At 44.0% G+C, this 25476-nt stretch overlaps 1 protein-coding gene across 1 annotated transcript in view; it reads right to left on the bottom strand.

Annotated features, from left to right (window-relative positions):
- Window positions 1–25476, bottom strand: part of Sorcs1 (sortilin-related VPS10 domain containing receptor 1) — a gene marked incomplete at its 5' end in the record, with an annotated part of 503138 nt that overhangs the window by 10573 nt on the left and 467089 nt on the right. The window contains 3 exon segments of the mRNA XM_013504127.1: window positions 10839–10938; window positions 19794–19925; window positions 23636–23748. Coding sequence (XP_013359581.1) covers window positions 10839–10938; window positions 19794–19925; window positions 23636–23748 — 345 coding nt within the window.

Raw genomic sequence — 25476 nt, 5'->3', positions numbered from 1 at the left:
TGAAAAGGACACTTAATGCCTAATTTTTTTCTTTATGACTAATTTTTGCATGCTTATATCTGGTAATCTGAACAACCAATTTGAAGACAACAATATGCAATATAACCACTGGTGAATTCCTACCATCTTGTCTAGTAAAGCTCTGTATCATTTCCAATTTTTTTATTTTTTATTCTCTTTAACGGTTTAATCAGTTTTGCATTCTTACATCTGGTAATCTGAGCAACTTCACTGAAGATAACAATATGTAATATAACAACCACTGTTAACTCCTATCATTTTTGTTCTGAAACCCTGCATGATTTTTATTGTTTTTGCTTTGTTTTGTTTTTGTCTATGCTGTTGGTATTTTGCTATTGTTCTTTTTTCATTATTCTCTTTAAAATAGTAAAAAAAAAACCTCTGTAAACAGCCATACTCTAGGAAAATAAAACTTAAATTGAGCCCAGAAGCTCTCACCTCTAACCAGGGACTTTCTACTGGGACACTCTAACAAGGCCACTTCTCCTCAACGTATCATGCAATACTTTCTTCGCTTTCTTACACTTTCAATCCACAAAAGCCATTACCCTTTAGGGAGCCCAAAACTGCTGACAGTTCACTGATGCCCAATTAATGAATTGTTGCTTGTCAAATAAACTCTTAGAGCTTTACTGTGCTTCCTTTTGTAATTCTAATGGCTGTTGAAGCACTGTCATTGAACTTCAGTGGAGGATGAGTCTTTAGGACTCGTCTCCTAGGATGTTGAGGTCATTTGGCCAAGTAATGATGACCAAGAGCACATCCATGATCAAACCCCACAGTAAGTAATACACAAGAAGAAAAGAGGCCTTTTAGTTTTTTGGATTGAAAGTCCAGGTGGAACTCTGGCTAGCATACAAGGTTTTCCTCAAAATGCTGTTTAGAAACTACCTGAATCAGAATTACCTGGAGCACTGTGGGAATACAGTTTCCTACGCTGTGCATGAGAAAAATTCACTGGTTTTGAATGCTACAGATATGGATTGACTGTGCCCTCGAAGGATCCCTGTGCCCATATTTAATCTCCGTATCTCCACTGTGAGGCATGAAGAGGGTGGAAACTTCCCGTGACTGTGATGCGTAGACCAGGGGCTTTTTTGAAGTGATTAGAAGTAGATTAGATCATCAAGGTGATCTAATACTAACGGATTTAGAAGTAGAGAGTAAAGAATTAGAGAGAGAGACAGAGAGAGATGAGACAGAGACAGAGAGAGATGAGATAGAGACAAAGAGAGAGAGAGACAGAGACACAGAGATACAGAGAGAGAGAAAAAGAGAGAGAGAGAGAGGAGATGAGACATGCACTTGCTCCTTGCCTCTTGCCATGTGATGCTCTGAGCCACCTCAAGATTCTTCCACCAGAAAAGCCAAGTATGAATCCTTGAACTTCCAGTTTTGAGCTGGACAGTTCTTCCTCTTCTAGCCTTAAATATTTCATGGGAGTAATGCAAAATGTGCTGATACAGTGCCAGAGAATGGATCTTGGGAATCCATAAATGAATAGAAGTGATTATGATATGTAATACTGTGAGCCTAACTACTCACTATAAAAATATTCATTTCGTATCTTTAGGGGATGCATGCCTGACCTTGGTATTCTCTTGGTCACTAAAACAAAGCAACAACAAAGATGTGCATCTCTGTGGATAAGTGTAGATTAATCTGCTTAGGACTCTAGGAGACAGTTGTGTAAACTTTTAAAAAGACTTTTCAAGTTTCCCCAAAGTGAGCAGTCAGCCTCACGTAGATTCACTACACAGCTGCCTCAGTGCGCTATCTTTCTTGGTGTCCATGCCTTATGCAGTGAGTTTGAAGCATCTCCTACTAAGAAGTGAAACTGGTTTCTCAATGCTTGAGCCTGGGCTACCATTGTAATCCGTATTTAGCAAGGGAACACGAGGAATGGATGCTGAGCTAATTGTGAGCTTCAAAGCCTTGTGTACTTTTGCTCCCTCTTTGGAATACTATCAGTGAATGTACAGTCAAGCCTGGAACTGTCTTCTGAAGGATCAAAGCCCGTTAAGGAAGTGGTCAGCCAACCTGTGGGCCAGCCCAGCCAAGATCAGCAGAGATCCTTAACTGATACCAGAAAGAGAGAGGAACACAGCGAGACCAGAAGAGTCCCCCGACTGATCCACAGACTCAGTGGTAAAAGTAAATGCCCCCTACTCTGCCACTGAATTTCTCAGTAGTTTATTACACAACACAGGCTATTTATTCTCCTCATAACTGTCTCTTTGAACTGGCTAAAAATGCAATTAGCAATTTTCTGGCTTTATGGTATCTGATTCTTGGTGTGGACTTCTGTCCTTACTGCAGAGTGAAAATCAGATGACCATAAAGTTTCTCTTCTAAAACGGAACACTTTAAGACAGAATGTGCTATTAAAGCTCATAGTGACCCAACAGACATACCCCGGGACAGTTCTGCTCACTCACTCTAAGTATAAGAAACTTGATGTCTTGAAGTTTGCCCTAGGCTCAAGAATCCTCCTGTATTGTAGATCTGCTCTCTTATCTTTTTTCTCTTGAATGTCTGTTTTGCTTTTCCCTGACAGTCTTGCATTTCTGTGTCTAAACTACCACTTATTTCCAGTCTGATGCAAGTTTTACCCTGTTTCTGATTACGCACCCTGAGCATTCTTTGACCAGCAGCTTCTGCGTACATTCTCAGACCTGGTGCGCTCAGGCAGTTACTCCGTGGTCATTGCAGCCCCCCTTGTGGGCTCAAGTAATCTTGATTAAAAACAAAAAAGCTGATCTGAAGTTTGAGAGTAACTGCATTCCTGGCCCTTGGTAGGTTTATAAAAGTGTCACATTCACTTAGTCGCATGGGGGGAAGGACATATTTAGGTCTCTTCGCACTTGTTATTACTTATTATAGCACCGTGAGGATTTCATAACTGTCAAAACCACTGGTTCCAAGGATCTGTGAAGCAACCTAATTACATGAAGAGAAAAAAATATTTAATTTTAGGGGAAACAGAAGGAAGGCAAGATATCACCCCCATGACTGTACTCACAAAAGACCTGTAAGTAATAACTGTGTAATAAGCAACTGGAGACTAAAGAGACAGATAAATTTATTGTCTGTGGAAGAATCTCACTAGTGCTAATTTCATTCCTAAATGGAAAATGTTATTGCGACAATTTATTTCCCTTTACAGTTCGGAGCTCCACAAGTATGTGGCATTTGCATCTAAAATGTGGCTTATATTATATTGTTGTTCCTAAAGCTTCTTAACTAATGCTAATTCTACCTTCAAATGGAAAGCATCTTTCTCTATGTGAAGCTCAAGGGCAAAATTCATGATGTATCTCAACCTAGGCTGAAGTTTAGTTTCTTATCCCACCCCTCCTCCCCAACCTTGACTCCTAACACAACAGTAGCAACCTGGAAGCCTGGAAATATTAATTCTCTAATACCTCTGAGATAATATCTTTCTATTACACCTGAAAAAAATTAAACCAGCCCATGACAATATGGAGCCCAAGATAACACAAGATAACAGTTTTATTACAACATTCACATATACCCTTGACAAAGGACAGTTTCCTTAAATGGAGCTGCTTAAACAAGGCACCTGATTGATAGACAAGCGGAGGTGGAAGCAATATTGTTGTGTATTTTTTTCATGGTTTTATTTAACCTGAGGTTTGAGGCTCTTTGAGAAATATTAACTTTTCATCTTTGTTTTGCATCTGTGCCCTAAATTCCAGAAGAACAGTGACTCCATTGGGAAGCTAAGGTGAGGTCAACATCCTGAGTCTGAAATACATGCAGAAATATAGTAGCTGGAAGTAGGTGCATCATTCCCTGCTCAAACTGGCACATGAATAGCATCTAGATAATATCGTTTGTTTAACTCTCATAAAACTAGTAGCAGCTATTCAATTACATCTGCCGCTAGGATTCTAGTTCACATTTAATCCTTTTTCAACAGCTCTGTGCCCACAGTTTCTGGCTGGCCTTGGCCATCCATCTAGATTATGGGCATATTTCAGACTTCAGTTTTTTTTTTGTTTGTTTGTTTTTTGGTTTTTCTCTGGTACTGGGAACCGAACTCACGACCTTGCACTTGCCAGGCAGACGCTTTGCCGCTGAGCTAAATCCCCAGCCCCTAGATTATGGGTATAGCACATCCATCCTTTGGAGGCATGTTTCATTTTTTGCTCCTTCCCCCATGTCATCTACCCATTCTTCCAAATAGGTTGTCCCGATGCCAAAATACTAGATTCTAATGTTTATTTCTAATTTCCTGCTATATCTAAGATGACAGATCCTTCTTATTTCTCTGTTTCAGTGGATGTCCTGAGCAGTAAATCAGATTTATTGCTGTACTTGATTGAGTGTCTCTCAGTGAAAGCCTCTTGTTCTTCAATTCTCTTTTAATCTCTTGTTCTGAGATTCACAACTTGAGGGAGCACAGGTCCAATTATGCTCGAAGCTGCCTAATCTCAGGGCATATATAAAACTTTAACATGTGTCATTAGGGAGAAAAAGACAGAGTATGAGACAGGTTTCCCTGGACGCTTACTGGATACAAGTTTCCACTCATCAGTTGTTTGATTAAAGGGAGCATGCTATGGAGACAGATTCACCATGGGATACGTCAGACCTGATGTTGTAACTGAGAGAATGAGATTCTGACTGTATCTCTCCTGGCTACAGTGTATGTCTTAGTTACTTCCTCATCGCTGAGGCACAGTACCCAACTCCCACAACTCTAAAGTGTGAAAATTTACCACATGGGGGGAGGGATATATGACAGTTTACAGAGTTTTTGGTCCACAGTCAGCTGGCTCCAAGGCAGGGCAGCGTGGCAGAGGAGGGCTGGTCATGGTGTGGCCCACAGGAAGCAGAGATGCAGATCAAGGGAGGAAGGAGAAAGACAGACCCTTCCAGGTCACAATCCCAGTAATTCACCTCCCGGACCAGGCTTCACCTCCCAACATTACACTTAGCTATAAATTCAGTAACGGTCTAGTCCACCAATGAGTGTCAGGCACCCATGATCCGATCTCCTCCCAATGCCCCACTTCCTAGCAAGTGAGACTTTGGGAGCATTAGATACACGCTGGGACTCTATGCATCAAATATGCTTTGAATCAGATATGAAAGCAATATTTGTGGAGTACTCGATATGCACACGCTCTCTGCTAGGTACAGTAGTGGAGACTGTAAAGACACAGTCTGCCGTATTCACAAGACATTAAATAGCAGTGACAAAGACAGTGGTAGCAATAGTCACGACCATCAACATCAGAAAGAAATAAGACTTAACCCATGTGTGTAAACATCGTATCGCCTCATGGGTGTGAGAAACTGAACGAGTAAACAAGTCCAAAATGTACAATTAATACTGTGAAATGGGAAGAAACTGTTCAAAAGAAAAGATAAACTGTGATGGGGAAAGGGGAAATGAAGAAAGACAAAAGAAAAAAATATATTTATACACAAGACGGTTAAGATAGTTATATAGCTGGTTTCTCAGTTCACTGAAATATTGTTTGAGCAAGTTATGTCAGTACGTATTCTGAAAACTAGGAACATCACAATATGCAATGTATGATTATTGTAACTATCTTACTAACCTGCTTGGAAACTCTGTTTTATTGTTATTTTTTTCTCTTTAAAATAAAAGAGAAATAGATTTAAAAATACATGAGAGTTCAGATAAGGGGAAGATACTGTGTAAATGTTGGCATGGAGCTGAGTCTTAAAATTCAAATAGATTTCAGGAATATAGCTAGGAGGGGAAGCGGGGAGAAGTATTTCAACCAGGTATATCTGGAACAAAGGTACACTTTGGTCAAAGCACCACTGCTTCCAGTCTACTTCCCAGCCTGGTTAAATTTTATGTCCTTTTCCAACACTCCAGGTTGCTCTGCAATATCACAGCTTTCGTCTTCTAAACATGGACATTAGCTGCCATGAGAGTCTAAGAGCCAAAAGCCATGACCTTCCCTCAGCCTTCTCGAAAACATGCTCCTCCTTATCTCCTTTTCCAATCTCTTTCTGCAGCGATCACCTCGGAAACATAGCTGTCAGGAGTGGTTGGGCCTCAGGAGGAATTCCATGGTAACCAAGGAGAACAGGAATAACTAAGAAGGAAATGAGGGCTGCGTTCAAAGTTAGCTCAGCTGAGATGCCCAAGTTACCGAATCTCCAAGCAGAACGAGTAGGGCAACACAAACCCGTTCTCTGGTGGTACCCAGGGATCTGCGTATTCTCACCTTGTGTTCCCATGAAGGCAAGCAGGAAGCTGGATGTGAGAACCAGCACAGGGTGAGTGACTGAAAGGAGACGGTGCTTGTCCCTTGCAGACAAACCAAATTACACATTACTTCTCTCATTACAACATAGTCCGGCTTGAACATTTTTAAAAGAAGCCTGCTAAGCATCTGCTGTGCAGTGAATGGACTACAGCGGTGAGCTGCAGTGGTCCCTGGAAAGACATCAGCAACTGTGCTTGTGAGACATGAAATGTGATAGGCTTATGAGACATGAAATGTGATAGGCTGTGCCCTTTCCCCATCCTGCAAGGGAATGAGCGGGGAAGGGGAACTGGGCTGAGAGTTCTACATCAAACAGTCTTCACTCTTCTTCCCCTAGTCTTCCTCTCATATCTCTGCTTAGCCACTCAAATGGGAATCTGTTAATTTTTCATTTAATAAAAGAAACTGGGGCAAGTAGCTCAGTCTTCCCAGCCTGGACCCAAAGTGTCAAACTTTCCAGATGTAAAAATTCCCTCTGTCATCTTTGGTAGACAGAGAGTCTAGTATCCTCTTCAAACAATTTTTGTTTCACTTTTCTAAATCATATCGCTGGAGTCAGCTTAGGAGCGATCTCAGAGAACAAGCTGATCTCTCATATATTCCACTCCTTCCTCACAGCTGTTGAGCAGTGCCACTCCTCACACAACCTTACGTTCTGCACGTGGAAGTCGGGCCCACTCTGACACAGCACCTGTGGGTTCTGCCTGTTTCAATACTGTGCAAAACACGGCTGAGATCAATATACCAAAAATTTCCACAACTCATTCATTCTGTAATTTTGGCCATTCTATTCCTTTACTCCTTAAAATGAAATTAATTTTCCACAGAAAATTTTACATTAGGGGCTGGGGAGATAGTTCAGCTGCAAGCCAGCCGATACAATATCTCAATAAATCTTGCAGCTCAGGTTTGGAATTTGACTGCTGAAAGACTCTGCTGTCAAATCTAACTAGAAAAAAGAAAAAAGAAGAGAGGAGAGGAGGGGAAGTGAGGGGAGAGAAGGGGAGGGGAGGGGAGAGGGAAGGAAAGGGAAGGGAAGGGAAAGGAAAAGGAAAAGAGAAAGGGAAAGGGAAAAGGAAGGGAAAGGGGGAGGGGGAGGGGAGGGGAAGGGAAGCGAGGGGAGAGGGAAGCAGAAAGGAAAGTGAAGGGGAAGCGGAAGGGAACAGGAAAGGGAAAGGAACCCCAAAGAGTCAAATGGTTAGCAGTCAAAGAAATTTCGCCCTTTTCAGAGGGGTACCATGTAAGATTGCATTTTTTCCTGGCTCTGCCATTTTTCTTTCTGTCACCTTGGTGACCTTGCATCACGTTCTCTGTTGCAGAGGGCTCTCCTTCAAATTTCAGTGCGTTTCCTGGGCTCCTAGTAACACACACCCCTCTGCCAGTGCTTTATCCCAGCAGTCTGAGTCTTGCTCTCAAACTCCTAGCTGTGAACGAACTATGAGCATGAATTGGCAAAATTTTTCAGGTCCTCCCAACTTTGTATGATTTCTTGGCATCTAGAGCTTACACCAGCTGGATGAATCCCCTGCTCTTATCAGAAAGAGACTTTCTACATGGAAATGGACAGGTATAGAGGCTTGGAGATATCCTCAATGAATTCGTTTCACAGCCAAGCAACTGGCCAAGTCAGTCTTGCCCAATTACCCAAACTTATAGTCAGTATTTTTCAACTTATTCTCCACACGAGAGGACCTCTTAAAATATCATTAAAATAAAATTTCAAATTCACCCAAATGATCTGAGTCATATCTGAAATAAAAGAAAACAGGGACAGATAATAAGTGATGGAAGAGAACTAAAGGTGGAAGAAGAGAGAAGTGTGAATGGTCTGCAGAACTGAAGAATTTGAGAACTACGGCTGGCTTACTGCCTACTTTGATCGAGAATGCTCTCTTCCAGTAGAGGCTTTCTGTGAATAGTTAAAGAGTGTTTTCTAATACATCAAGCTTCTGTGCAGCATAATATGCTTTCTGAAGGTAATATTCAATTTAGAAGCTGAGTATGCTGTAAAGTAAATCTTACATCACAAAAGATGGACTAGTTTGTCATATCCCTTCCAACAGAGGTCATTATGAATTACAAGTCTCGGTGGTTTTCAGCCAATAAACCCAGAAGAACTAGCTCTACTTGACATGGAAGAGGAGGATGAGGTCCAGCCTGCCCCATAACAGGTTGGTTCATTAAATTAATTAAATATCACACATCTCTTAATGGTCTTAACAGTGTCCCAGAACCCTCCAAATTATTACAAATGATTCACCCTGACTATGCCACACCACGGCCCATATTTACAAATAATGACTTTTAAATTTTCACTTGCTTAAGGCAAGGGGATTTTTAAAAACAAAATTCTGTGAAATTCTAATTTGATAAAAGATGAAATCCAATAGGAAGAATGGTCAATAGTTATTCTCTATATTCAGTGGCACAACCAAGTATCTCCAGGAAAAGAGAGGATGGAATTGGAAACGGTTTGTTATGGTTTGTGTCTGGATGTCCCCCAAAAGTCTCATGCAGTCATGGGGCGGGCTTTTGGAGATTATGATTGATTCATGGTCCAGTGTTTGGATTATGGGTGTGAGTGCTACACCCGCCCTGGTGCGGGCAGTTCGCACACAGTGTAAGGGAGACAAAGAGGCTGCTTGCCACTGCTGCTCCCTTTTGCTCTTCTGCTTTTGCTGTCTTCCACCATGAGCAGTTGCTCTGTGCCACGTGCCCTTTTGCCCTGGAGCCAGCCAAGTATGAACTGAAACCTCCACAAACTGTAACCTAAATAAACCTTTCCTTCCTTAATTCTGGGTGTCGGGTATTTTGTCCCAGGAACGAGAGGAAAGTAACCAAGACACTGTTGTTCTTTGTCCTTTGTGCAATTGGCATTCTCAGTGCCCCTGGCACTTTTTCTTTTTGGTGTTTGATGCTTTGAATGATTTCTTGAGTTAAGCCCTATCCATTCTTTGACAGCCTATTCAAAAAACATGCTCCCGCTATAAAATACTTTGGATCATTCTGACCAGATATAATTCATCTGTGCTTTGAATTTCCTATACAACTTTGGTTATTAATAATCAAAAAGAATAAAAGTAAATCAGTAGCTTGCTCTGTGCCAGCCGCTCTTCTAAGTGCATTGCCTGAATTGACCTAATCTTCTCTCATAGGTTCCTTCACTGTCTCTGAGGCACAGAGCAAGACTGAAATCCATGACCTGGCTGTAATAAATGAAAATAGGGGTTGTGGATACGGCTCAGTGGCATAAGTGCCTGGCTGGAAAGCTCAAGATCATGAGTTCGATCCCCGGTACCAGAAAAAAAAAAAAAAAAAAGGAAAGAAAACAGAGTCCAAATGCTTAAATATGTCATGCTGCCTCTCTACATAAGCATTTGTTACGTTTCAGATCAAGAATTACTCCGCAAAACTCTAAAGTGCTTGGAGGCAGGGCTTTTGGAAGGTAACTGGATCCAGGAGAATTACAGCTAACTTGCACTGGGTAGATGGGGACTGTTTGGAGCTGGGACTGTAACCCAGAAGGGTCTGTCTCCCTCTCTGGCTCTTCCCTTCTCTCTTGGCTTCCTGACCACCATGACACGAGCAGGTTCTCTCTCCTAGACCCTTCCACCATGCCATTTCTGTTTGGGAGCCCGTGGACCTCACGGTGCACCCATGAGACGAAATAAACCTTTCCTTCTTTAAGCTGTGGGTGCCGGGCAAGCTGTGTCAGTGGTGAGAAAGCGGTGATGACAGCGTTTACGCACTTTTATTCTTAAGACAACTCCTGCGCTGCTCGTTCTCTCTGCCCCACGGCCCCACTGCCATTGTTACCTTCAAACTTTCCCACACCATAACCAGATTACAAATTTGTGAAAACAGCAATCCTTGCTGCTAGCATTTGTACTTCATGAAGTACCAGCATCTGCAGAAATAAGCGCCCAATAAATATTGCCCATTTAATTAAATACTAATAAGACAATAATATTGATTATATACACAATAATATATAATAATAATTATATACACAATAATATTGATTTATAAATGCTTGAGACTACTGGTTTCATCACTGGAACATTTTTACAGCCTTAAAAGAAGTATCTCCCATTCTGTTTCATGGGCAAAGAAACACAACCGAATTGCGATTACCTTCCTTGCTGCGTCCCTGTGTAAATCCCAAATTCCTGCTATTTCCCCTGCACTATATTAAAAAAGAAGTTGTAAGATGATGTGAAAATAGGCCTTTCCAGCAAAACTAAATACAAGGTTATTTATAAGTTTAAGGTTGTTTTGAAGAAATCTGTTAAGATGAAGCCTGCTAGCTTATGAGATGTGTCTAGTGATTCTTCTACAGATTTTTCTCCAGGAACTAAGGAGGCAGCATCATTGTATTATGCTGTCTAACTGCATCCCCTTTAACACAGAAACATGTAGCAAGGAAACATCCAGAAATGGCGCCCAACTTATGATTAGCAAAGGAAACACCCAGCCCTGATTTGATGATAGAAACACAAAGGGGTTCACCAGCCAGAGCCCTGGGCTGTGGAAACTGACCTGCAGTTAGGTGTGCCGCATGGACAAGGACTTGGACCCCAGGCTTCAGCTCAAAGTGCACTGAGTTTTGGTTGAGCTTGTGGATCAGTGCTTCTGAAATCTGAAAGAAGAAGTTTTATGGTTAAGCCACCAGATTTTTCACAGTGACGATAAATAAATAGACTGAGAAATATCCAACTGTTTAGCACTGCAATCTAGTACCTAGACTAGCCCATGAGTTACACTATGAGCAGGCACATAGTTCACAGGTTTAATTATATAATTAATACATGTGTATATCATTAGCTTAATATCTAATATACTATCTGATACAATTATCTAATGATATATAACATTTTATTAATATGACAGATAATATAATTATATAACATATAATTATATGGTTTTATCTGTGAATTATGTAAAGGAGTTTTATATGATCTGATTTCTTTACTCCAGAGTATGTATATATTTTTAACCATGGCCTGACTTATACTCTAATCATTACACAATAAGACAAATTATTAGTCAACAGGATATAAGATAATTTCTGATCATAAAAGTATCCTGTTTTACCTTAGAAATGTCACCCCAGCTTGTTCAGAAAGCATTTGTTATGCAGACATAGACTTTTTTAAAAAGCTGGCATTGCAGCTCAGTGTGAAAGCCCTGGGTTCATTCTCCAGTACCACCAAAAAAAGGAAAAAAAAAATAAAGAAAAAGACATGCAAGTCACACATTGTGTGAGATTTTTATATCTCTTTCACTTCGCTGTTCTTCCCGAACCGTACCCTATGAGTTTCACAGAACAGGTACTTTATTACTATTATTGAATAGTAAGTATTGCTCTGCTGAAATTCTGAAGGGCACAGTTGAAGCAAAGGCAGCCACAACTTTGGCAAGATCTTGCCTAAGCCTTGCTCTGTGTGTGTGCAGACCAGCTAAGCCACTCAGGACTGCTGCACGTGCTGCGTCAGACTCACAGAGTTCCGTGTCATGGAATATTTACCCCAAGCATGCAGCACAGACCCTGGCTTTGAAAGAATCAGTGTAACACTTTAAGACACACTAAAATTCTGTTCATTGTGTAGCGGAGGAATGTGCTCTGTTTGCTCACATTTTTTAGGAATTTAAGAAAATCTATGAAGGCTAAAACACTCTCATTTTTTAAAAAACCGGGTGCCCTTGCCTTACTATTTTATTATAATCAATTTTGTATTTCTTCTTTTCCCATTTGGATTTGCTGTTCCATTCTGTCTACTGAATTACAAGGTGACACCTCTAATCCCTGTAACAACTCAGCAGGCTGTGATGGCTTGGTGCCCTCGCTCCCAGCCCTTATTGATGTGGATGAGCTTTGCAGAGTAGGGTTGCACCCACCCTTGGGTCTATCACAGGCCCCGCCTACCAGATGTTGTCATTTGGCAAACCACGCCTGAAAACAGACTATGTTAAATTAAAACTGAATTGAAATCAACTTTTCCTCTCTATTAAGATACTTCTTTCTTGAACATTGAGAATCTTCCAGAATGGTCTAGGTTTACAGACAGAATGGATTTCTAACAAGGAGTGCTGCAAATGGGCTAATGAGCTCCCTCTCTCCCTCCCTTTCTCTCTCCCTCCCTCTCTCTCTGCCTCTCTCTCTCTCTCCCTCTCTCTCTCTCTGGTAGTACTGGGGATGGAGCCCAGTCTGTGCACTGAGCTATATCTCCAGCTCTTCTATTTACTTAATTTTTTAATCATTTATTTATTTGAGACAGAGTCTTTCTAAGTCACTAAGTTGCCGAGGGTGGGCTCGAACTTGCAATTCTTCACCTCAGCCTCCTTCGTTGTGGGGATTTACAGGCATGTAACCCCATGTCCAGGTCCACTGTACTCTTTAATAAATTCCTTTCCTACTTTGTTTTTATCATTCAGTTGGCAGCATTTTCTAGACATCTGATAATAGATTTCTATTAAAGGTCATTCACAAAGATTTTGTCTGTAAAATGCACATACCCAGTTAATGTGTTAAGGCTCATATACATGTATATATGAGTATACATTACAAATACATACATATATACACAAAATATTTAATTCCCATACAAAAGACCTGTCAAAAGCAATTAAAAAACAGAGCTGTTTTATAGAAATTATCCATTGACAAAAGGGAACTACATGTTTGGAAGATAGTAATTCCTCACTTCCAGCCAGGTAAAGTGATATTTATTTCTTATCCTTGCAAATGGCTTTTTCTCAAGTGAGTGATATAAATAACTAAACTAGAAAATAGAATTCATCAGAACAGCATATTTCTAATTTATAGTCTCCAGGAGAGTCCCTTTTGAAAATAATTAACTTCCTTGATGGGATGTTTTATAGCACTGCTTCAGAGGCTTTATCTGTATCATTTACAAAACTAAGCATGCTGTGCAAAAAGAGCCAGTAACAAAAACTACGTTTCATGCCTTCCACTTGCATCAAAGAACATTCAGTAAAGAACACAGACTCCAGGGGAAAGAAATTAAGCACAGGAAACAAAACTAAATGAAATTTACATTCCATTCAAGAATAACCTCAGTTAGAAACATGCACATTTCTACTCAAGTAAATTAGTAGCAAACTGGTGACAGATTTTGACAATATTTTAAATGGTTAGCATGGCACTTGCAGAATTGCTTCTCCTACATCATGCTCATCAGATCAGAGCTGTTACATGCATTTTTAAACTATATTATAGATGCATATTATTTTGGTAAAGTTGCTTAATTCTGGCTACTTTGTGGAACAGTGCATGTCTTAGGTGTTACAGCTGGTATCTCCATATACTTGAACACAGAACTTAAGTAAGTTTACCCACTTAATATGTGAAAAGTTGAGGCTAGACTTCAGCCTTGATTACCAGCCCTATGGCATTAAAAATATGTTCCCGAGCCTGTTGAAAAGGAGACAGCAGAAGATCTAGAAAGAGGACTGAGCTTAGGGAGATTTTAAAAATGCAGCATGGTATTACTTATGCAGCCACTTCTGGTTCACAAGTGATGTGCACAGGTTTGAACACCAACCCCAAAGCCAGCGGCAAATACCGCTCAAGGCATAGGCTAGTGAAGGCGAACCTTTTAGAGCTTGCAAGGATACAAACAACCTGCTGCAGCAGTTTGGCCTTAGGTTCGCCACCACTGGAATATGCCATCCCTCAGGACTGACACAGTCTTTTCACTAGCTAATACACTTTGTAATATTCAGCGAGTGTGCTATGAAAAAAGCAGAAGGAACTGCCCTCTACAGAAAAATGTGGCAGAAGCTTAAATGACAAGAGCCAATGCTTGCCTGTAAAGCCTCAAGTGAAATAATCTGTGATTGTGGGCAGAGAGAACCTGCTGAAGCAAATTCAATTTCTTTCTTTGACTTTTTCTGGCCCGAGAAAAGTGTGTCTTTTAGCAAATTTAATTTATCCTGTATATTGTCATCCTTCTCCTGCTGCCCTCCTACGCAGTCCATTTCCTATTCTACTTAGGCTAAACAATCACGGCCCTAGAAAAACATATTATTCTTGGTACCTGCCTGTTCAGTAGGATATGCCTATGATTCAAACGCAGCCCACATTTCATTTAAACTGCAGAGGATGGCAGGGACACAGTGCAAATGTAGAAAGGTTACCATCCAAAGGATACTGTGGGAGGGACGTGCTATTAAAAAAAAACACCAGTTCTCCTTGTTTTCTTGCACACAAAAGATGAAGATTGAGTATAGTAGCCAGAATCCACTAGGTTAGGCTGAAGTCAATAATTTTCAAGGGCTGGAATCAACAGGTATCCTCCTTGTTCATCCATCACATCCGCTGCGGGAAGTAGCTCATTATGACCACTCAGGGAACTGGGCTGGTGGAGCTGCCACCTCAAATATTTCCACTCACTACATGTTGGAGAGCAGAGGGAGTTTCAAGTCTCTAGCACTGACTTCTTCTGCTGGGAATGACACATTTCACATTTCCCCCAAGCTCACTGGCCTGCGTAAGTTGGAGTACTGTCCTGCCTGCACTCAAAAGGCCCGGGAACATTTAGTCGAGCACCATGATGCTTTTTAATGAAATCATTCAGACAAAACACTCTGAGATTATTATCAGAATGAAAGCATCAAACTTTGATACATGGGAAAAGTTTAAGAACAGCAGAGCAGTTGGTAAATTTATGAAACACAGCTCAAAGAAGGGGTACAGCGTGAAGACAGCCATTTGAAATGGACTTTGGCAAAAATATCAGGTTCAGGGCTGTGGCAGGCCCAAATACAAATGCTTATTCATGAAGCGTGCAAACTCCAATGAACTAAGCAACACCCTGGCACCATGCTTAGACACAACCTAGCCTGAGGCAATCTGGTTGCTGACCTGATACATCAGTCCTGATCCTGTCATATTAAGTTCCCTTAGAAGAGCACTGAGGAGTCTCCCTGTGATATTCCGTGGAGGAAAGTCTCTCCCAGCTCCTACAACACCTTTTCCTGACTGAAGTCACAGGAGAGCATGAAGTCAACTATCAAATTCTATTTAATCCTAGCTCACTCTGTCCTATTGCTTCTTGGAACAAAAATTCAGCTTGATTAAAGTGTGAAAGGTGTTTTCTAGATGATACCAGAAGAAGCAAGCTGGCCAGAAGTATTTCTTTCCCCTGGATTCAGCACCATTGCCTTGAAGTTTCTCTGTCTCCTGTCATATTCTCTTTGACCAGCTCTTGCCCACTCAGCTTTGCCTTTAGCCTTCCTCTTTCAGTGGCTTTCCTCATGAGCTCCAGAGCACACTGACCGTCCAAACACTTCCCTTCAAGTGCCGGGCTCATGGGGCAGACCACGCGGGCACACAGACATGGTCTCAATTAATACTTCTTTTTCATACTGAAAGTTTAGTTTCTTGAAATGTTGCCAATTTCCATTCCATTCTCCGTCCTGCCTTGCCTTTCTCCTTTGAGTTTTGGAGTTTGCATTGGTCATGTGTGAAAAATAATACAAACTGACAAAGAGGAAATGCATGATTGCAGCTGATATTTTCCCTTAGTCATTTGTTCCTTCATTTATTTATTATTATTTTTCTCTCTGTGTGTGGTACTGGGGATTGAACTCATAGCCTTGTGCATGCTAGACAAGCACTTTACTGCTGAACTGCATCCCCAGCCTCTTATTTATTTATTTCTTTATTTATTAATTATTCGTCCATTCGTTCACTCACTCATTCATCCACTCTTTCATTCATTTGGATGATCTCACGCACTTGAAGGATTCTCAAAGACAAAACACATGGGTTCCCTATCTCCTCAGCTCAGCATCAAAACCTCCACAGAGCCTGTGTTCTTCCTTCCTCCAGGAGAGGCAGCAGCAAACCTGTCACCCCCAGAGCTCAGGCAGAATCAGGAGGGCAGTGCTATAAAGCAGAATCAGGAGGGCAGTGCTATAAAGCTGCTCCACACTTGAGCAGCTGGCCTTGGCCCCTCAGGGCAGGAAGGCTTTTTCTCACTCATTTAAAGAAAGACTGGCAGAACCCTCCCAGACTGAGGTCCTTTGATTAACCTAGCCCATGCCGTCCTGATAACAGGGTCAAGTGCCTCTCACTGTGAGAGATTTTCAATTTGTTTCATAGACAAGATAGCTTGCTCCAAGCCAGCATCTCGGCTCCCCAGGGAGGGTTCTCAGAGGCAGCCTGGCCAGCAGAGCCAGGAGCCCTTTGCTAGGGCTTTAGCCTCGCGTTCTTCAGGCCCACTGGCCAGCATCCCAGTGCTTCCTGTGTATTCACAAGAAAGGGGCCAGAGCACTTTTCAGTTTCATGTAAGATTCAGAGTACAGCCTTCAAGGGAGGGGTTCGTTTCTGTTGTTGGGGTTTGCCTTGTGTCTGTCCTCAATTCTGCGTATCTTATTACAATGTCAGGCAGTGGTCTCTGCCTGCCCAGGATCTCCTGTCCCCTCTCCCTTCTCCTATCTCAGGACGCAGGCTGCCTTATCCACGTTGTACCTGTGAAAGTCCAACCCAGGGCCCTTGCTGGTGCTGTCGGAGGAGAGGCACTGTCCTTTCAGTGGGGTCATGAGCTGGCTACCTAGAAGCTGGACACAGCCTTGTTTTCTGTGGTGGACTCATCTTCACACAGCCTTCCCAAGGGGCAGCAAGGAGAGGAGATGGACAGAAAGGGATGAAAGGAAGTAATTTGTGGGCCATTTCGAGTGTCTCTGAGTTTCTCCATGACGGAAGTGTATCTCTGGTCGTCTAAATTAAATGAGCTCCTGAGTGCACTTCTTCTTACCCATTAAGTTGTCTACGTGACTAATTCAAAGGACAGGGAGGGAAGATCCATCCACGGAGAGAACGGCAGGTTCCCCGGATCCTCATTTCACAGAATCTCCTGGTCTTCTATGTCTTGGTCTGGTAAGTCAATTTCACTATTGCACTTTTAAATCAGGATAATAATATTGTCCGCACCTAAGGCACCACCTTCAAATGGACTTTGCGTGGCCATTGCATTTACTTAGGCTGGGATCTAAGAATAGACTGACATACAATTATTTTAATCAGAGTTATAATCTCTAGCTTGGGATATTATGTTCCTTTAAAAGTACGGAAGTACATCTTCTACATAATCTACATAACTTGCATATCATTAATACACATTCTCTCTTTTTCTTATGGTATTCATTTTCTTCTCCACTTTGTGACATTCCATTCACAAGTCTTTTTCTTTACCTCAGCATCCTCTCCCAACATGTCCTGACCATACTCAACAGTCCATTTAATGGGCCTAAACACATGCTTGCATTTTCCCGAACTAGTCACTTTGTAATAGGAACAGTAAGAGCCAAAAAAGCTAAAGAATTTGGGCAAAGACAGAGCAATCCCACAGGGTGTTTGAGCAGACTAAAGAAATGGCACAGCAAGGTACTCGGGCTCTACCAGAGGCTCGGTCAGTGACAAACGCAAAAAGTACTTTGTGCCCGAGTACCTTGCTGTGCCATTTCTTTAGTCTGCTCAAACACCCTATGGGATTGCTCTGTCTTTGCCCAAATTCTTTAGCTTTTTGGCTCTTACTTTCCTCAACCATAACATAAAATTGTGAAGATCAGAGCTCAAACTAGAAATCTGGTTTACATTTCTCAAACCTGTGATCTTTCTACCAGAATGGCTGCACTCCTTACATGGGGTCCAGATGGAAAGTCACGTAGCTTTTGAGCAAGGCCCCTGCCTGCAGATCACTGCTTGGTGATCTGGTTCTTTGATGGCTGTGAAGGATGACAGCACTCAGAAGAAAGAGAGGTGGAGGGGAAAAGCCCAGAGAAAGAGGTAGTCAGAGAAAGACACAGCCCTCAAGAAGCACGGGCCATTTCACAGATCCGAATTTCCCTTTCCTTTCCACAGTTCCACTCAAGTCGTCTAGAAAATTCTATGCTTTGTGAAGAAGCCTGGGAAGGGTGAGAGTAAAGATGCACAGATGTTTCAGTGCTTGGGAAATAGCTAGTTGTGACTCGCAGCTGCCTTCCATACACAATTATAACCTGAACGTCTTGGGAAACTCCTAAGACCTCTAGAGAAGGAACATCTGGAAGGCTTCAACCTTACGGGTCTTAGATAAGGATCTACTTCCCCTACAGTCTCAGCACTGTTGTGATTAAAAAACATCATTATTTTCTTTCACTAAATTACAGTGCAGATAGTAATTTGCAGAATGTAATGCAAAGCCGAGCCAGGGAGCAAGAAGCAGGTTCAGAAGCAAACTCAATGCATTACCTGCAGCCCACCCTCCAACTGCACTTCACTAGGAAGTGGGGTTCAGCAGGGTTTTTGCAGACAACTGTATTCTTCATTACCTGCACATGGAGAAAGTGAGAGTCTTCTGCCAGGGGAGGAAGAGGCAGCTGAAAGGAGGGTGCCTGCCAAGAGGTGGGCCCCGCTATAATTTGGGGTTGCTGCTAATGAGGAGGTTTTCAAGTCATTTTGGAAGAACCACAGCTCGTGTACTGGAGAGGTTCACTCAAAGTAAATTACAAGCTCCAAGTACTCCACACCCTGCACTTATTTAGTGGTTGAGAGGAATCCCCTTTAAAATCTACATTTCTAGAAGAACTGAGGAACCAAAATCAGTAGCTTTCTAAAGGAACAGCAGATCAAGACCGGTAATCCTTTTAACTCAATGGGTGAGGAATAAGATTGTAATCCCCACTCTAGAGATAGATGAGACTTTTAACACTAAAATGAGAGAAATTAGAATAAACCACAGCAGGGAAGTGGGAGAGAAACACACACACACACACACACACACACACACACATGCACGCACACACACACACACACGCACACACACGTATTCTAATGCTCCAGAACTGGTAGACAGGAGGAGAAAGTGGATTATCCTACAGCCTGTATGTGTTCCAGAGCCAATGATACTCATTTTATTATAAATAAAAATCAGATTTTCTTAATATGGTGATGATCAAGCAATTAATGATTTGTAAAAAGTCATTCCTTTTAAGAAAATATGCAGATGTCATTTGATTTGCATGGCAATTTATTTCTTTTTTTGGTGCTGAGGATCACATCCAGGACCACTGGGTTAAACCCTAGCCTGGACACTGTCCTGATGAAACTAGATAAAATAAGCAATATGCAGGCTCTTCCTCTGAGTACTAGTCACCACTTGCTCTTTTTATTTATAACATTGGACAGTTTCATGCTGGTACACACAGGTATGTCTAGCTCATAGTAAACACTGCAGAATATCCACCTCTGAATCATTCAGTCAGTACAGTAACACTCCCTCCAGGTGCTTTTTCGGGAGGCTGCAGGTGGGTCACCTGAGTATGGGTGGGAAATGGAGAACCAGAGAGACAAAGATGCCACAGGCGTGTGGTCCCCTCACTCTCCAGCGCAGACTCCGCAAGACCCCGGAGCGGCGGTGTGGGTGGGGCTGGAGCAGAGTAGCTCACTCTGCAGCAGGAAGCTGAACTCACTCCACGGGGACTCACCTGCTCCAGATCCTCAGGCGACCTTCTGTTTTCTCCTGTTGGGTCCTGGTAGGGCAAAACGAAGAGCTCCGCAGCAGTGGGCAGGCCCGGCAGCACGGCGACCAGGATGTGCTGGCTTGGAACCCCTGTAGCCTGAGGAGGAGACAGAGGTCCAGATGAGTCCTGCGGGAGCGCCAAAGGAGGAGGTGCCCAGGGTTCGGTGAGTGGGTGGGTTGAGGCCGAAGGCCCGGGATCCTTGGGGAATGGGAAAGCAGGCCTGGGACGCCAGGCAAGAAGACCATGAGAGGCAGCTCTGGTCTATGGGTTTGGGCTCAGAGTCAGGCAGGCTGAGACCTCATCCCGGATCCAGCCCTAGGAGACTTCTGCCTGGTGGTTTCTCCTCTGTGCCTGCCCTTCCTCAAATGAAAAGCAGGGCCAAGAGCAATGCTTGCATTTTTAGTGAGCAACTGGGAGGGTAAAATGAGTTTCAGGTGAGCATATTCTGGGACCTGTGTGTTAGCTCTTTCCCCTAGAGGAGGCCTGCAGGGGGACCTGCTCTCACTAACCCCTATCACCCACCCCTTGCTAACCCAGCCTCACGCTTCATCACCCCGCTGGCATCACTCTTCCAAGCCCCAGCCGCATCCTAACCCTCTCAGCGAACAGGTCTCCCCAAATCCCAGCCTGGGAGCCTCTCTTGCCTGCTCCACAGCACCAGAACCCAGTGTCAGCCCCACCTTAAGGAGCACTCAAGCCCTTCCCGTGGCCACGCTTACCTTCCTGTCACTCAGGGACTTCTCTGGTTTTGCACTCTCTGTGTCTTGAGCTGATTCCTTTGAATGCTTTCTCTAGATGATTCCCAAATCAGTAGTTGTAATCCCAATTTCCCTCTTTGTTGCCAGTCACAATACCACTTTGCTGTTCTTTTTTGTGTGTGTTGAGTGGGTAGTTTCCGGTACCACGAATCCAACTCACAACTTCGCGCTTGCCAGGCAGGCACTGCGCCGCTGAACTAAATCCCCAGCCCCTCACTTTGTTCTTGCTGGGCCTCCAGCAAACACATCACAAAACTAAGTTCTCATTTTCACCCTCAAAAATCTTTGTTTTTCATTTAGGCAACCGGCAGCGGGCCTTTCACAGACATCCCAACTGGAAGCCGTACACGCGATGCTACACTTTCCATCCCGTTAAATCTAGTCGTTTTGCAAGACCTTGAAAAGTTGATGTCTGTCTACACCAGTGTCCTTATAGTTCCTTCCTGCAAAGGGTCCACTGTTGGCACCCAGACTCAGCCTTTCTGGGCACTTGAGGTTTACGATGCCCTCCCATCTCCAGCAGGCAGCTGCGACCTCCAGACTCATCTCCCTGACCATGGATCCAGGTGGTGCTATCTTTTCTCCACTCCCAGAAAGCTGGGAGCTAGAGACGGTCAATGCAAAGCCACTTGGAAGTGCTGGTGATACGCATGAAGCTTGTGTGAATGTGAAGCCACTGAAGGTAACACCCTCGCTCTATGCCTCTTTTCTCGACACCATCATTGGCTCCTGTACAACTCCTGTTTTATGTCCCTACTACACTGTAAACTCAGAGCTTGAGTTCAAGGCATCCTCATGCTACACAAAAATGTTTACTGAATGACATTCAATTTAAGATTGTCACTGGGACTTCTCAACAGCAAAAGCCAATTTGAAAAGGGCACAGCAGCCAGTGTTACATCAAATTCTATCACAAGATGAGCAGGAAGACACCTACACACAAGCTGAATCTAAGTTGTACATCCTGTGGGGCATATGGGGCTACACTTGGCAGTGCGCCTCTGGAGGACTCAAAAAGGAGACCGAGTATCATTAGGGACCTCAAGGACAGGGCGGATGCTGGATGCTGGAGACAAGAGGCTGAGTCAACTGCTGCTTGGGATGGGGTCACCAGGGATCCTTGGAAACTGGAAGGTGTTAAATACTTCCCCAGCACCTTACCCTCACACCACCATCACCTTGTGCTGGGGATGTTGATCCAACACATTTGTTCTGCACTTAGCTGGTCAGAATATGCACTGGCCTAGAAATATTGATGAGCAGTAATTTCTAGCCCTTTGGACAGCTGCTGGGGAGGTAAAGGCCCAGGACATCTGATCCCTGGACAGTGAGCAGAAAGAGAAATCAGCCCAGAAGGCTGGTCATTGCTGAGTTAAGGCTTGGTTGATAAATTGCCTAGGGGAGTCAGACAGCTGTCTGGGAGACCTATAGGGACACAGCTTCCTAGAGCTGAAGGCAGTGAGTTCATTAAAGCACACAAGTACTCTCTCTTAAACAGCAGGGGAGAGAAACCAGTTGTCATTCCAGGGACAGCTCCAAGGGCTGGGCCCTACTGCTATTAGTCTTGAGGGCTAGGAGCTGCGCCTCCTGGTGGCCATAAGGTTAACTATTAATAATATCCCTCAGGATAGCTGCGGGTCATAAAACCAAAGATGAGGGGCTGGGGATTCAGCTCAGTGGCACAGCGCCTGCCTGGCAAGCGCAAGGTCATGAGTTTGATTCCCGGTACTGGAAAAAAAAAAAGAAAAAAAAGACAATAAACCAAAAAAAAAAAAAAAAAAAACAAAGACGAGACAGCAGGTATTCAGTGCCCCACGAAAATGCCTTCTCTCCATCCAATATTCCACCTACCCTTGTTTCTCCCCATAAAAATGCCAAAGGTAGGCATAGACCGCAACAGTTAGGAAATCCCAAGATGAAGATCTTGACTTTCATGCTCTGACTCCCTGACCCGACTGCCTGCTCTCGAGCAAGTTAGTTGATGTCCCGTGGCTGACCTTCCTCACGGCTGAAACGGGCATAAGCACGATACCCACACTGGAGCTTAGTTTTGGGTTAAATGTGGATAAACAATGCAAAGCACTGAGAGCAGCGTCTGGATCGCTGCCACAGCTGGAATGGCCACCAACAGTGACGGTGCGGGGAGGAGGCCGGGGGCGGGAAAAGCCTTCTCTTTTCAAGGACAGGCATCTAAGTGCCTTTATTCCCTTGTCGCTTTGGAGGAGGTGGCACCGTGTGCTGGCAGCAGGAAGCATGAGCAGAAAGCTACATGGATTTTCCTTTTGGGCTGAGAAGGGGCCTCAGGAAGGAGCGTTCATCTCCGATTTCCCGAGATCAAGCGGCACCAGGAGCAGCCAGCTCCTCTGCTCAGTCGGAGGCGGCATCTGCAAGGAGGGGGTGACCGGCCATCTCGGTACTTGCCCGGACAGCTTCCGAGGCTCCGGAAGTTACATCATGCCGCAAACAGCCCGATGTTAGACCCAGGCCCTTCCTTCCAGCTTCACGCTCTGTCGCCTATTAACTATGAGGAGTCTGGGGAAATCCCTTCTCCGGACCTGTAGCTGCTTCCACAAACCGAGTCGGCACCGGAAAAGGATGTCTTCAGAAGAAGCGGGACACAGCTATGACTCCCGTCACGTCCCAAGTGCTGACTGTCCAGTTGTGTCCTTGGGAAGGCACTTGGGACCTGGGCTGCTCCTACTAACTAGTCACCCTTGGGGACTGCTCGTAGGCGGCGCCCCTTCCTGGTGGTGCACAGCAGCTGAAGATGCACTCGCACACGGCCACCTGCGAACTCTGCTGGGCGACTGTCACGAGTGTCCCTTCCTTCTTCTCTAAGCAGAATCAGCTTCCGAGGCAGCGAGGACCGGAGCTGTCACGTTTGCCACCCCCATGCCTCCCAAGCCTGTGGGGGTTGGACTCCACCTTGAGGACCAGCCTCAGAGCCAGGCTCTCTGTAAGCCCCAAATCTTCACAGCCCCTCCCTGGGATGTTCTTCCAGGACAGACAGGAAAGGGGTCCAAGTCAGGAAGAAAACTGTGCGCTCACCTGTACCAGGGCCTTCCTGATGACGCGGCCGATGTCCCTCCTCCACTCAGGGATGTCTGGGTTGTAGTCATCCAGGTTGGGCGAGAAGGACAGGCGGAGAGAGCGGAACTCCTCTGGGGATACAACGGGAAGCGGATTACTGTGAGTTAAGTGGACCCTTCAGGCAGTAAGCACCTGCATTTCAGGCAGAGCTCTCAAGGACAGTCCTGTCTATTCATACTCATGAGCCAGAGAGAGCTTTCTAAAAGACAGATTCACTGCCCTGCCCCTGTTATCTCAACAGCTCCTCATCATTGTGGAAACTGGAGCCCTGATCTCTGGCCACTGTGCCCAGCTCTGCAGACTCTGCACGTTATCTAGACCAGTTCTAGACCTTGATGCCTGCAGGGTAACTGAGCTGAGGCCTCTAAATGCACAGCAGGTTTGTGGCCTCAGGGCATTTGCACAATCTCTTCTCTGCTTTTAATGTTCATCCTTCCCAATGTCTATGTGTAAAAACATGCAAATTTGCATAGAAGTTCTCTCTGACTGACTGTTCTTCCAACCGCACTACTATACTTTACACATATTACTTGTTGTTGACACATATTTATGTGTAAACATAAATAACACTTGTTTACACATATTACTTCCATTTACTTGTTGGCACTACTATACTTTACACATATTTTATTATCACTACAGAGTTGTTTAATAATAGCCCACATCTACAATTATAGTTATTCCATTATTATCTTTTGTTTGTGTGACAATTTTATTTAATGGAATTTTAAGCTCTGAAAGTCAGGGATTTTGTCAGGTTTTTTTGTTGTTGTTTTTCTATAGCCCCTGAGTAGTCTGGACCCTGCAGGACGTGGGACGGTGATTAAACCACAGTGGTTCTGTGAGTGGGATGTGTGGGGGAGAGAATGCAGTGGGACCCAGGGTGGCCTCAGAACCCTCAGACACGATGGTGCTCAGGACAGTGACGGGACGGAAAGCTGGGCTGGCAGGACTGACAAGAGTCCCTGAGCCATAGTTGGGGGCCAATGGTGCCCCTCTGTCCCAGGAAGGAGTCAGCCTTGGTATCCCCGAGGGCTTCACCGCTGGCTGGGACCAGTCCCCAGAAGGAGCAGCCCCAGATCTCAAGCAGTGATGAGCTTCAGCACCAGCCTCGAGGTCGCGGTTAGCCGCATTTCCTGTAGCTGGACGTCCCCAGGACATTTCTGTGGCCTCCACATCCCGTAATCCATGACAGTGTTTGGCATAGGCAGACTCAGTTCATGTTACTCACCCTTAAAACTAGCTAAGGGCCCATACTGCATTTAGAGTAAAATCCAGATTCTTCAGACGGCCTTTGTGGTTTCAGGTAGCTGGAGCAGGTCTCTGCTACCACATGGCTTCCTCCCCCACTGCAGCCCACCCGCTTCCTTCTCCTGGGTGGCCCCCCACCGCACCCTGTCCCAATTCTCTTCTTCATACTTGGTGTTGTTTAATTTTTCCATTTGTTCTCACTGCATTTCTCCCAAAGTGGAATATAAGCTCCAGGAGATGAGAACTCTCTCTTCCCTCATTCAAGACCATGCCTAGCACACGACAGGTTTTTCACTACTATCTATGAGTCATTTAATTAGTAAATGTTTATTAATTAAATAAATGATGAAATCACGAGAAGGCTGTCTTTTATTTATGCATTAGCTTTCTAAATAAACCATTTTTTTAAGCCTGTGCATGTATTTCCATGCACAGTGACATTACCAAGGACAACTATGCATTCAGGAAGCGTGAAAGACCCCTTGGGCAACTCCTAACAGTGCTACGGAGTCCGCAGACACAGGCTTGGGAATTCTTTGTAGATGTGG

The sequence above is a fragment of the Chinchilla lanigera genome, unplaced genomic scaffold (assembly GCF_000276665.1).
Source record: "Chinchilla lanigera isolate Chin_1 unplaced genomic scaffold, ChiLan1.0 scaffold00084, whole genome shotgun sequence".
Taxonomy (NCBI): domain Eukaryota; kingdom Metazoa; phylum Chordata; class Mammalia; order Rodentia; family Chinchillidae; genus Chinchilla; species Chinchilla lanigera.
The sequence above is the reverse complement of the archived record's forward strand: the minus strand, read 5'-3'. Positions and strand labels throughout refer to the sequence as shown.